This window comes from Gopherus flavomarginatus, chromosome 7, assembly GCF_025201925.1.
Source record: "Gopherus flavomarginatus isolate rGopFla2 chromosome 7, rGopFla2.mat.asm, whole genome shotgun sequence".
In the NCBI taxonomy this organism is placed as follows: Eukaryota; Metazoa; Chordata; order Testudines; family Testudinidae; genus Gopherus; species Gopherus flavomarginatus.
This window is the reverse complement of record NC_066623.1, coordinates 50,683,189-50,695,123: the sequence shown is the minus strand read 5'-3', so window position 1 is coordinate 50,695,123 and position 11,935 is coordinate 50,683,189. Positions and strand designations below refer to the sequence as shown.

The 11,935-nt window shown below is 54.6% G+C and overlaps 1 protein-coding gene across 13 annotated transcripts in view; it reads right to left on the bottom strand.

Moving 5' to 3' along the window:
- Nucleotides 1-713: 713 nt before the first annotated feature.
- Nucleotides 714-11,935, bottom strand: part of LOC127055730 (myomegalin) — a 163,151-nt gene continuing 151,929 nt past the window's right edge. For 12 of the 13 annotated variants that reach the window (XM_050962966.1, XM_050962970.1, XM_050962972.1 and 9 more), the window contains 8 exons: nt 9,895-10,104; nt 9,664-9,771; nt 8,200-8,426; nt 7,520-7,663; nt 6,811-6,949; nt 6,075-6,121; nt 5,509-5,569; nt 714-900 (listed from right to left, as the gene is read on the bottom strand). In XM_050962966.1, the coding sequence (XP_050818923.1) occupies nt 755-900; nt 5,509-5,569; nt 6,075-6,121; nt 6,811-6,949; nt 7,520-7,663; nt 8,200-8,426; nt 9,664-9,771; nt 9,895-10,104 (1,082 nt within the window). In that variant the 3' untranslated portion in view covers nt 714-754. The remainder of the gene's footprint in view (nt 901-5,508; nt 5,570-6,074; nt 6,122-6,810; nt 6,950-7,519; nt 7,664-8,199; nt 8,427-9,663; nt 9,772-9,894; nt 10,105-11,935) is intronic. The other variant, XM_050962962.1, reaches the window with a different exon arrangement.

The window sequence follows — 11,935 nt, the reverse complement described above, 5'->3', positions numbered from 1 at the left end:
GCAGCAACAGTTCAGCTCTGGCTTACAAGGATTTGACACTTTGGTTATGTTGCCTCAGAAATTGCTTATCACCAAACAAATGGGTGAAGGTCCCAGCGGAGAAGGGTGAAAGCAGCCTGACCGCCCTGCAATGCACCGGTTCCAGCATGAAGGACTTGCAGGCAAAGCCATGATGTATTGGCAAGCAGCAGAAACAAGTGCTCCTCTCTAGGGCTTGTTTTCCCCAGAGCAGGGATGGAACCTACCACCCCTACAATTACAGCTGCATCAATAGCCCTGTTTGGGAGGAAACCAACTCACAAGCAGGATGCTGCAGGCCACTCGAGCAGCCACCTGCACTGTCTGCCACTTGCATGGACTCAGCAGCTGGCTGGAGGCCAATTGCCCATGGGCAGTGGCAGAGTACCGGTCTAACGCACATGCATGGCTGTGAGGTTCCACAGCAGAGAGCGTGGCAGCAGGATGATGGGCCATGCTAGGGGATGGTGAGATCACTGGGAAAGCAGCTTCACCAGTTACCCTGGCTACATTTCCTACAGTTTAACAGTGATTAATCAAATGAGCATGGCTCCCTGGCAGTGTGGTACCAGACAGGGCTGGTGCTAGCCCAGGGGTCAAGCCTAAAACAGTCTATGGCTAGCTTCCATGCAGAGGAGTTCAGCACCAGAGCCACACACCCAGCGTGGGTTCGCTGTGGGGGCACAGCCGTTCTTGCTGAGCCCTGCCCAGCAGCTGTTTCAGCCAGGGTTGGTGCTCAGGAGCTGGGAAGGTGGACAAAGCAGGGCCAGCTCTGGTCCTCTTGCCACTTTAGGGTGTCTGGGCAGCTCCTCTTCCTTCTGTGCTCCTGGTTGGTCGGGATCACGTGGCTCGGGTGCTGGGACAAGCCCACTGAGATTTCCCCTGGAGAGAAAGCACGAGCCAGGCTGAGAATGGGGCGCAGTCAGCCATCAGCCACTAACCCCCACCCCCACGCAACTGGGAGCCCAGACAGGCTGGCACGGCAAACCAGCACCACTGTAGCAGCTGGCAGCACTGGGCCTGCTGCGCATCATGGGCACAAGAGGAAGGGGCACCAGACTGGACAGAGGGCAGGGAAAAGGGGAGCCTCTAGAGCAGCACCTGGGACACTCCCACAGGCTGACTGTGCTTCCCCCAGTAGCCCCCAGCCGTTAATGTGCTGCCAGCTCTCCCCTTCATCCAGCCACTCACCCTGCTGCAGCCAGCACTCCCCACACCCCTGCAAGTGCTGCCATTTTGGGACGGGGCAGCTCTGCACCCGGTGGCCACAGAGGAGCAGCAGCACCACCGTCAGGCTGAGCTGCCTCCAATTCCCTGGCCAGCCACTCAGCTATTTGCCCAGCAGTCAGACGCCTCTCCCCCCAGTTCTCTGCAGGAACATGGGCGCATACGTGAGGCAGGGGTGCCCACCCCCAGACACAGCCCGCACACAAGAGGGGCAGGACCCTTCCCACTAGGAGCTCCACAATCAGAGGCTCGAGATGGGCAGTAGGTGCTCCATGCGTCATGCCAAGCCAGGCCACACACATCCCTATCAGTGATGGCAGTATAGCATTCAGGCCTGTATATGTGCCTGAGAAGGAATTTTGGGTTCTGTTTGGCTGTTACTCTTATATCCTTACTAACATATGTGAACAAAGCCACTGTGTGTTGCCTCTGCTCACAGCCAGATAGAGTTTATAGGGCAAAGATAAGGACTAGAAGTAAAGTATTGGTGGGAGTTTAATATAGGAGCGTACAACTGAACGCAGCCCACTCCTCTTCCAAGCCAAGGTCAAACAACCAGGCAGGAGGAGGGGGTGGGGAAGAAGGTGTAAGAAACATTAGAACCCAAAGAAATGGTGCCCTTGGCCAGAGCACCACCTCACTCCCTACCCAGGAGGTGGTACCGAAGGCCCCAGACTCACAACTCTCCAAAATGGAACATGACGATAAACTGTTAAGGGAGGAGGGGGGACTGGGGTGCACACTACAGGTATAATTAAGCCTGCTATGGGAAGAGGAACAAGGAAAAAGCCTTACAGGTGTACACAGCTGTGGATATGCTTGCTTGGTAACCCCAATAAACATCGTAGTGCCTGCACTTCGGACTTGCCTTCTGCTTTCTGTCTGCATGAGCAGAACCAAGGGAGGGTGAGGGGAAGCCCTAACAGCCCCCGCCCACTTGTCACAGGGCACCTCAATCCAGCCCTTCCCCAGCCCAGAGAGACATCACCAGTGGGGGCTGCCAGGAGAACAAGGCTTCCTCTAGAGCATCCAGCAGCTGCTAGGCTCTGGGCCCTTCCCCTGGCAGAGCTGGCCTAGGGCTGCAGGCATCCCCGCCATTGGAGCTGGGCAAGGACAGAGGCCTGCCAGGGATTTCCCTCCCCCCAGTTTTGTGAACAAGTTACATGCAGTGTTGCCAATTTAGTGATTGTTTGGACATTTGAATTGAAACATTAACACAGACTTTAAAAGCATATACAGTGTATGATAAAATACGTGTATCTGAAAAAGAATAGATTTGAAAAGTATGAACATAGACTATGTTCCTTATACAGCTGTTGTTTTTATGACAGTGTCAATGCATTCATTTCAGTGATGTTGGTAAACCTAATAATTTCAAATGATGATTTGTAAGCTAAGTCTAAATGAGCTCTCCCTGACAGCTAGTGATGAGCTGGGGGCTGGGGGAAAGGCTTCAGGACAAGTTGTATTTACATTCATACCTCATCTACCTAGGTATCCAGCAAACAGAGCTGTGTTGCCCATGTGATAGATTTTGGCCTGGGTTGGGTTACAAATCATTTGAATGCGGAAGGGGTGGTAAGGAAATGATGTTATTATTGTATGAGTAAAGGGCAGTAGAACTGTACTTAGCCTCTGCTGATTGAGGGCATCAAGAGAGAGGGTGGGGACAGGTGTTTTGCTTGATGGTCTGCCTGAGTCACATGTAGTATTTGACCTGCCCCTCTCCCCTGTTTAAAGACAGAGGTGATGAGGCTACATAGAGAGTCTTTTGGTTTGTTAAGTGACCAGTAGAGCTGAAATCACTGATCTAAGTGCTTAGACCTGCTGTGGGACAGTGTTTCTGTGGAAGAGACGGCCCAGCCTGCACTAGCAGCGAGGTTCCCCCAGTGAGAGCTCAGCTGAACTCACTGAGAGCTGGTGGAACCTCAAGAGACCAACTCACAGAGGTCACAGTGGCAGGTGGCACAGAACGTGACAGTGCAGGGCCATTGGCAACAGAGTGATGGAGTGAACAGTGGCACAATGAGCAACAGAGGCCAGAGCAAACAGTGAGCAGCTGGAGGAACGAGCAAGGTGCCTTCTTGCCCCCAACCTGGGAGGTGAACTCATGTGAAAGCACCTCTGAACTCTGCGTCTCCACTGACCAAGGACAACACCGGTGAGTGTTAATGAGGCTGTTAAGAATGCTGGAGACACAACACAGTTCATGTGAACACACGTGGCTGTGGCATCATACTTTCTATTTAAGCAAGAGATACCACACATTACAAACTGGAGTCCAATGTTAAGTGCATTGTCACTTGTTCATCCTGAAGTTGAACACTAGTTCTAAACAAGAGCAGCATATACTTGCTATCTTTCTGCAAGAAACTGAACTGACTGGCTAGAAGCATATGGTGCAAAAAAAGTGAAGAACTCTCTCACCACGTTCAAAAAAATTGCATACATGGCTGATGAATGCACCGATGCAGATGGGCATCAAGTATTAAGTCACTGTGTACATTATTTTGATGCCAGTGGTAGCCAGTAGATGCATTTCTAGATGTTCAAGTTTTAGAAGACCCATCGGCTGCATCTGTGACAACCCACATCTTAGAAGAGTTAAATGCTTGTCAGTTGGACCCCAGACAGATGGCTGCTTGCAGCTCCATCAAATGCACAAACTTCTCTGGAAGACATGACGGAGTACAAGCTTTGCTCAGAAAAAAGTGTAACCCTAATCTCTCCTATACACACTGAAGAGGCCATCTACTCCAACTGGCACAAGTACGAGCTCCAGACTCTTCAAAAGACATTAAAAAAAGCTATTCATTGAATTTCTTCATTATATTCTTTCTTCAGCAAGAGTCCAAAAAGTCTGAATATCTTGGAAAATATAGAAGATACACTGGGACTGAAGTTCAAATTAGTCCCACCTGGGAAAACCCTCTGGCTTTCTCATGAGTGATCCTTGGCTGTTGTCTTAAAATTACTCTAGTTGTTACTACTGGCTTTGGAAAGTATCTACCAAGATGGGATGGATCTAAATAGTGAGGCTGGTGGATTACTTTTGCTACTACATTCAGAGAAGACTATTGCCAGTCTCTCTCTTGTAAGTCTACTGTTGAAACCACTTGGGTCATTAAATAATGCCATCCAGGCATCTGCTACAACAGTAGTAGATCTTTGTCCAGCGATAGAAGTTACATTTGGCTCAATCAGAGAGCTATCCATTGAAAAAGTACTGGAAGAAGCAAAGACTTCAGTCCAGAAGTTGACTAATGAAGACATTTATATTTAATCCTTAAGTGAAGAGGACAAGAAGTGTTTGTTAAGACAACTCAAAAAGTACACAGACTTGATTCTTAAAAATCTATAACTGTGACTTCTAGATTCTACTCAACCTCTGCGTAGCTTTTATAGTTCCCTGTCCTATAAAACACCAGCAGTTGAGTGGAGTGAGGCACTACCAGCAATGTGGCTGCCATGTGCTCAGGACAGAATAGAGAATTTGAACACAGAGTGGAATATCATACAAAGAATGAATGAAGATTTGACTTCAGCTTCTTTTTCATCATCACTAGTGGCTTGACCTGATCTTTATGCTATATTTCCTGGGATGAAAGAACTAGGAATTCATCTCTTGCTACTACCAGTCACCACAGCTACAGTTGAGTGTTCTTTTTCACCATTGAATAGAATTTTGTGTTCTGAAAGAAGTCACCTTCTGCGACTGTTCAGGTGAATGAACTAATGGACATATCAATTGAAGGAATGGAAGTACCGGACACACGAGAAGCCACCAAAGATGAATGCGTTGCATTCAAGAAGGTCATTAACAGAGTTGTGCAAAATTATAACAAGAAACCAAGAAGAATGTAGATATCGTGCTTCATAGAAGGCTTGAGTAGCCAACTTTAATTTGTGTGATGATTTTAAAACATGAGTTAAATCTAATAAAATGGTCATGAAACATTTTTCAGTTTTTACTATGGTGCCATACAGCCCAGCTTCGCCCTCATGGTCTCACCCCTCATCGGCCCTAACCCACCCCCCATTTCAATTCCTGCGGAAAACACTGGGCTCTGCCCAACCAGGGCAGTTCAGCGCTGCGCTGACAGTGCTTCTCACTCCACTGCCTCAGCCCTGCCAACCCCACAGCCCGGGATGGCACCTGCCAGACTCCGCTCCCTGCCTGTGTGCCATGCAAGGGGGACAGGGCCCTCCGGCACTCTGCAGAGCAGCCCTGTCACTCACGGGGGCACCAGCCTGGGCCATTACCTGCGCCGATGGAGGGAGGAGATTTGACAGAGGAGCCCTGGGGCTTGCTCTTCTGGAGAGACTCAGGAGAAAGAGAGAAATGGGGTGAGAGACCCCCCGAGGGATGGGATGAGACACTCCCCCCCCAGGGACAGGGCAAGAGAGCGAGCCCACCTGGGGATGGGGTGAGAGAGAGAGACACCCCGGGGATGGGGGAGGGGGAAGGACCCACTGCATGGTTAGGGGGAAAGGATGGGACAGAAAGACAGGGCCCCTGCACCCCCCTTCAGGCTCCAACCCTTTGGTCTACACCCCACCCCGACTCTCCATCCCCACCGGAGAGAGAGCTCTCATTCCTCCCCCATTGGCTCTGCTCCCTCCTACCTCTCTCCTCCCCCTCAGCCTGAGCTTAGCCCTATTGCCCTGCCCAGAGTCAGCTCAAAGCTAGGACCCTTCCCCCCACAGTCAGGAATCCCCCTGCCAGCCTCAGCCTCCCTCTGCCTTGCCTTGGTGTTGCTTCTCCCCTGAGGAGCGGGCGGGCAGGGGGGCAGGGGCGGGCTCCCTGCCGAGCCCTGGTCCTAACTCACCTCCAGGTTTGTCCTTGCTTTCCTCAGCACGGCATGAGTTTGGGTCACTGCAACAGAGGCGGGGGAGGGGATCAGAGTGGGCACCGCTCCCTCCCGACCCCAGGGAGGGGGTATCAGAATTGGTGTCGCTCCCCACGAACCAAACTACAGGGGGCAGAGGCAGGGGCATTGCAGAATCCTCCGGAGCAGCAAACCCCAGCTGGCTCCAGCTACGTGAGCAGAGAGCAGCATAGCCAGGCCATGCCCATCCTAAGCCCGTCTGCTTACTGTGCCACCCTACTCCAGCCCTATGGCTGGGGGTCCAGTGCAGACAGGACTCCAGCAATGCCAGGCCTTGCCCTGCTCAGAGCAGGCCAGTGGGCAGAGCCCCCCAAGCTGGCTATGCCTGATGATGATCACAGCAGGCGGGGGGAGAGGGAGGATGGGGACAGCTGGCTACCAGGCACGGGTGGGGCCACTCTGCAGGGTCTGTTCATTATATTTGGATGGCGGTGGAGCCATGGCCCCTGCCACAGGATGGGGATGCCAGCCTGGTATGACTGACCTATGCCAGACAGCTGGGTGAAGGCAGGATGCTCGCAGCCTCCCAGTCACAGACACCGTGGGGAGCCAAGTTCTGAGCCCCATCGGTGGCAGGTGCTGCTGTGTAATGACAGATGGCAAGGGGAGTGGGGACACACAATGTGCCCACCACTGCAATGGCTATGCCCACCTCCCGCCACACCGGGGCACCTACAGTGGCTGACGATGAAGTGCTCCATGTTGTCCTTCAGGCGGCAGGTGTCCTGCAGACGCTCAGCTGCCCTTTGGAGCAGATTCTCCTGCTCAGCTAACCTTGCCCTGAGCGCCAGGAGCTCATCCTTCATTGCCTGCTCCTGGGCAGAGATGAGGGCACAGTCAGCAGGGGCCATGTGTCTCTGCAAACCACAGCCTGGCTGCCAGGCACCCCAGGGCAGGCACTCACCCCCTCCCATGCTGTCCAGGGCCGTGTCTCAGCATCCCAAACAAGATGGGTTACTGTGAACTACCGCAGCCTCTGCTGGAGGACAGACTCCACTCTAGGGGCCACGTGCAGGGAGCTGGGGCTAGCGCCTTGCTCCCACACACCCACAATGCGCAAGCCTCCCGTACTGCATGGATGGAGCAGTCCCCCAGCTGCTGGCAGCAGCAGGCCCTACACCCTATCTGATGTGTGATTGGGATGATACCTCCTGGGCGAGGAGAAACACCGTCCAGCCTTCCCACAGGAGCACCCAGCGGAGGGCTCCCTGCACCCAGGACTGCCCCGTTACCCAGACAGCCTCTTAATCCCCATTGGTTCACAAGCTGCCTAGATGAGCCCTGCCCTCCCATCCGTGGGAGCCCCTGATCTCTTGGGGGCTGCCTGGGCGACTGGGGGCAACATTGGCATGATCTGGGAGGGGTGCTGGGAGGGTGCCACTCACTGCAGTCTGGGGCTGGGCTGGGCTGGGGGCTACTAGCAGGGCTCCTCTCCAGAAGGTGGTGAGCAGGGAGGAGCACTGCTCCAGGAGCTGATGCAGGGCACTCGCGGTGCTCAGGAGCTGCTGGACACTGCTCCGGTCCAGGGCCTGGCGGAGGAGAGAAGACTTGTTGCAGACGCTGCCCTTTGGCTCAGTGGTCACAGCAAACTCAGAGCCCTGACGCTCCTGGCTTTCACGGGAGGGCACTGCCCAGCACAATGGCCCAGGTTCCCGATAGCCTGTTGCCAGGCTGGCCCCCTCTGCAGTCAAAATAGCTCTGAAATCAGTCCCAGAAGTGATGGAGACATGTCCCATCTGGCCCCCTTCCCTGGGGCCAGCACCTCCACTGCCCTCGTGCTCTGGCCAGCCTAGCAGTCCGTCTCAGGGCACCCAGCTGAGTCCATCGGGCAGGTGATGGTCTCCCATGCACCCAGGTCGGGACAGACCCCCATGATCCTTTCCAGGGCCCCCCAGAGCCAGCATTCCCCAGGAGAGCTGGAGGGGCCAGCCTGAAATGCTAGCTCTCTGGCTGGGACCATGAGAGTGGCGTTATGCAGGGCTCTGCCCGTTTCTCCCCTGATCCTTCCCTTCTTGACAGAGGGGTCAGAGCAGCCTGGCCCTTCCCGATGCCCAGGGAGAATTACCTCGGTGCCACGGGGCTCCAAGCAGGGCATGGCTAGGGCTGGCCGCAGGAGAGAGGCCATCTGGTGGACCAGCATTTTGCCGTCCAGGATCTGCTGCTTCAGGGTATAATAGTCATCCACGTGGCCAATGACCTGGCACCCGCCTTTGCTGGCAGACGAACTGCTTGGGGCATCTCCCGCTGGCGCAGGGGCACTCCTCCTCACCAGGGCGTCGTCCACGGGTGGCTCTGGAGCAAAGAGGGGTCAGCACTGCTGGTGTCCATGAGAGCCCATCAGGGCTGCATTAGCCCAGTGCCAGGCCCAGCGCCAAGGGGAGGATGGGGTTAGCGCCAGCGTGTACATGCCATGGCTTGGCACTTCCCTAGCCCCTCACTCCCCATGTGTCCCCAAGCAGCTTGTTCTGTTTGTGCAGACTGTCCTAGGAGCAGCAGGCCACGATTTCCAGACATTACAAGGGAGGCTGGGCACCCCCAGTTTTGGAAACCCCTGAGCCACCATAGGTGGGCTGATTTCAGGTAGTGCTGGGCCCCTGCCCTGCCAAACCCAGGCCCCTCAACGTGGCTCAGGCTGGACTCCTGCAGTCATTAGCCATCTCTAAAACTCTCGGCCATGACCTTTCCCTAGCATGCAACCTGCAGCTCTACATCGCCCCAGCCCTCACACTGCTTCTTCTCCAGGCAGCACAAGGCCAGCTCTCCTAGCCTCCACACTTCGCATTGTCCTCCTCTGAGCTCAGCACCCCCGCTCCGATCCTGCTGCACGCCCAGCTCTGATGGGCCACCAGAACGCCATGCTGTATGGCTCCCACCGAGAACCTGCCACCTGCAGACTCAGCCTCTCTGGGGGTAGGGGGGGTGCCCGCTGTGGCTTTGCACTCCTCTGGTTCCCTGCTGGCATCCCAGCAGGAGGGCACAGCTTGAGATGCCTCACAAGACATGGACAAAATGCAGCACTCACCCAGAGCAAGAGACAAAGGGAAACGCTCTCGTGCCTTGGCCTTGTGACAAGGGGAGTGTGAAACCCAGACCCAGGGAATGCGGGGCTGGGATGCCCCTTGCAAAATGGGACCCACGTGCTCTTCAAAGCCAAGGCTCCCAGAACCATCTCCCCAGAAGGTGCTGGCCTCTCTCTGCTCCCTGCGGAGTCTCTGCGGCCCACAGACCCCTGAGGGCTGCAGACTATGGCTAAGATTTCCAAAGAGGCCTGTATCACCATTCAGAACATTTTAGGAGTCCACAAAGGGTGAAAACCCCTGGGCTAGCTCAAGCAGGAATTCCTGGGGAAGGGTCTCCAGCCCATGCTATGCAGGAGATGGGACAAGATGGTCTCTCCCGGCCTTAACACCTCAAGAAACTGACTCCCTCTTTTGGGCTCCCAGCCCCGGAGCACTTGTGCCACTCACACTCCAGGACCCTCCCCTGCAGTGGCCCCGCTCTTCCCTGGGGAACGGGGCGCATCCATTACCTTTCAGCTGGTGGGCAAGTGGGGCCGGACCGCTGAGCAGGGCAGGCGGGGAGAGGGGAGCTGGGGAGCTCATGCCAACATCCCGAACTGGAGGAGAAGGGCTGGAGTCTGCAAAGGTGAGACAACAAAAGGTCCATTTACCAGGTTAATGGCACTTCTGCCAGGCATCAGGGTACCCGAGGGGCCAGCACGGTCCACACAGTGCCCTGGGGCAGGCACAGCCTCTCTTACCTTGGAAGGGCTGCCAGTTGGGCGTAGCCTGGTGGGCAGCGAAGAGGGGGGCAGCGCTTCCCTCTGGCTGCTGCCGTGCCAGCTGCTGCCTCAGGGCGCTGTTCACCTGGATGCCGCGCAGCAGCTGCCTGCGCAGAGTTCGCACCTCTGCCAGGAGGGCACCCAGCTCGCTGCTGGAAGGTGGTCTGCGATGCACATCTCCGCTGCAGGCTGCCAACACACACAGCTGCTCTGTCGCCAGCCACGTCTTCCACCCCCTACACGCTGGTGTGCTGCCCCCCACTGCACTTGCAAGTCCCATGGATCCTCCCAACCCCAGCCACCATGGGCAGTGAAGGGCAGCCCTCAATCAGCCCTGGCTTAGCATGGCAACACGTTGGGGCACAAAAAGGCTGCTCGGTGTGCTTGGTGCCCAGCCACATCAGTGCAGGGTTGAGGAGCAGGGTGCGGAGCGCCAAGGCAGTGAGAAATATGCAGGGATGGAGAAGAAAGCAAAACCCAAAAAACACAAAAGCTTCCCTCCACCAAGATTTGAAAGTATCTTGTCTCCTGATTGGTCTTCTGGTCAGGTGTTTCAGGTTCACTGTTTGTTAACCCTTTACAGGTAAAAGAGACATTAACCCTTAACTATCTGTTTATGACATGAGGTCACTAGCCCAACCCAGCCCAGCCACTGGCGAGGTCACAGGGACAGAAATCTCAATACACTATGGTCTGGAGATGCACAGCCAGGCCCCCAAAGGGCCCGAGCTCTGCCCAGCAGCTCCCACAGGACACGGCTTGCATCTCAAGAGTTCAAGGTGTTAATGACCATCCCCGCAACCACAAAGTTCCCAGCAGAAACCTCAGCTCTGTCCTGTAGTGACACCACATGGGCGGGGCACAAAACCCCACGGGTCTGGAAATCAGCTGTGGGCCATGAGCCTGGCCCTGGCAGGGTCCCCAGTGTAGGGCTTGTGCTGGGACCCCTCATGGGCTTGGGGACACCGACACCAGCCAGCAAGTGAGTGATGTCAGCTATCGGGACACTCAACCTCAGCTCCATTGTAGCTGTCTGGGCATCAACCCACAGGCCAGCAGCTGCTGTAACGTCTGGTAGGCACAGAGGCTGTTTGCCCTGGTGGGAGAGGTAGCACGGATCCTGGACAGGTTGGGGGATGGGAGGGGAGGGGAGGGCAGGGCAGGGCAGGGCAGATCTTGGACTAGGTAGGATGGGGAGGGTGGGGAGTCCCTGGCTCACAGATGATCTGGGTGGGAGGCGTGGGGTAGGGGAAAACCCCCGGGGGGGTGGGGGCTGAGCTCAGGCCCAGGCAATGCAGGAAGCAGCTTCCTTCCCCACACCTTCTGCATCTGGTACGGGGCTGTCAAACATACAGCTAGGGGGTAGCACAAAATCCCTCCTTTACCTGTAAAGAGTTCAGAAGCTCAAATAACCTGGTTGGCACCTGACCAAAAGGACCAATAAGGGGAGAAGATACTTTCAAATCTGTGGGGGAAGGTTTTTTGTTTTGTTCTCTTTGTTGTTCTCTCTGGGTCAGCGAGGAACCAGGGCAGGGAAAATACATCTCCCTAAGCCATATCTGAACTAAGCATCTAAGATTACAAATTGTAAGTAATAGGAAGGAAATGCGTTAGATTACCTTTTGTTTTAGTTTGTGAATTTTCCCTAGGTTAAGAGGGAGGTTTATTCCTGGGTTTTTTTGTAACTTTAAAGTTCTGCCTAGAGGGGAATCCTCTGTGTTTTGAATCTGACTACCCTGTAAAATTACCTTCCATCCTGATTTTACAGAGGTGCTTCTTTTACTTTTTCTTTATTATAAAGTTCTGCTTTTAAGAACCTGACTGGTTTTTAGTGTCCTAAAAACCCAAGGGCTGGTCTGTACCCATCTTGTTAACCTATTTGGTTGGTATATTATTCTCAAGCCTCCCCAGGAAAGGGGGTGAAGGGGCTTGGAGGATATTTTGGGGAAAACAGGAACTCCATGTGGTTCTTTTCCTAAATCTTTGTCTAACTCACTTGGTGGTGGCAACGATACCGTTC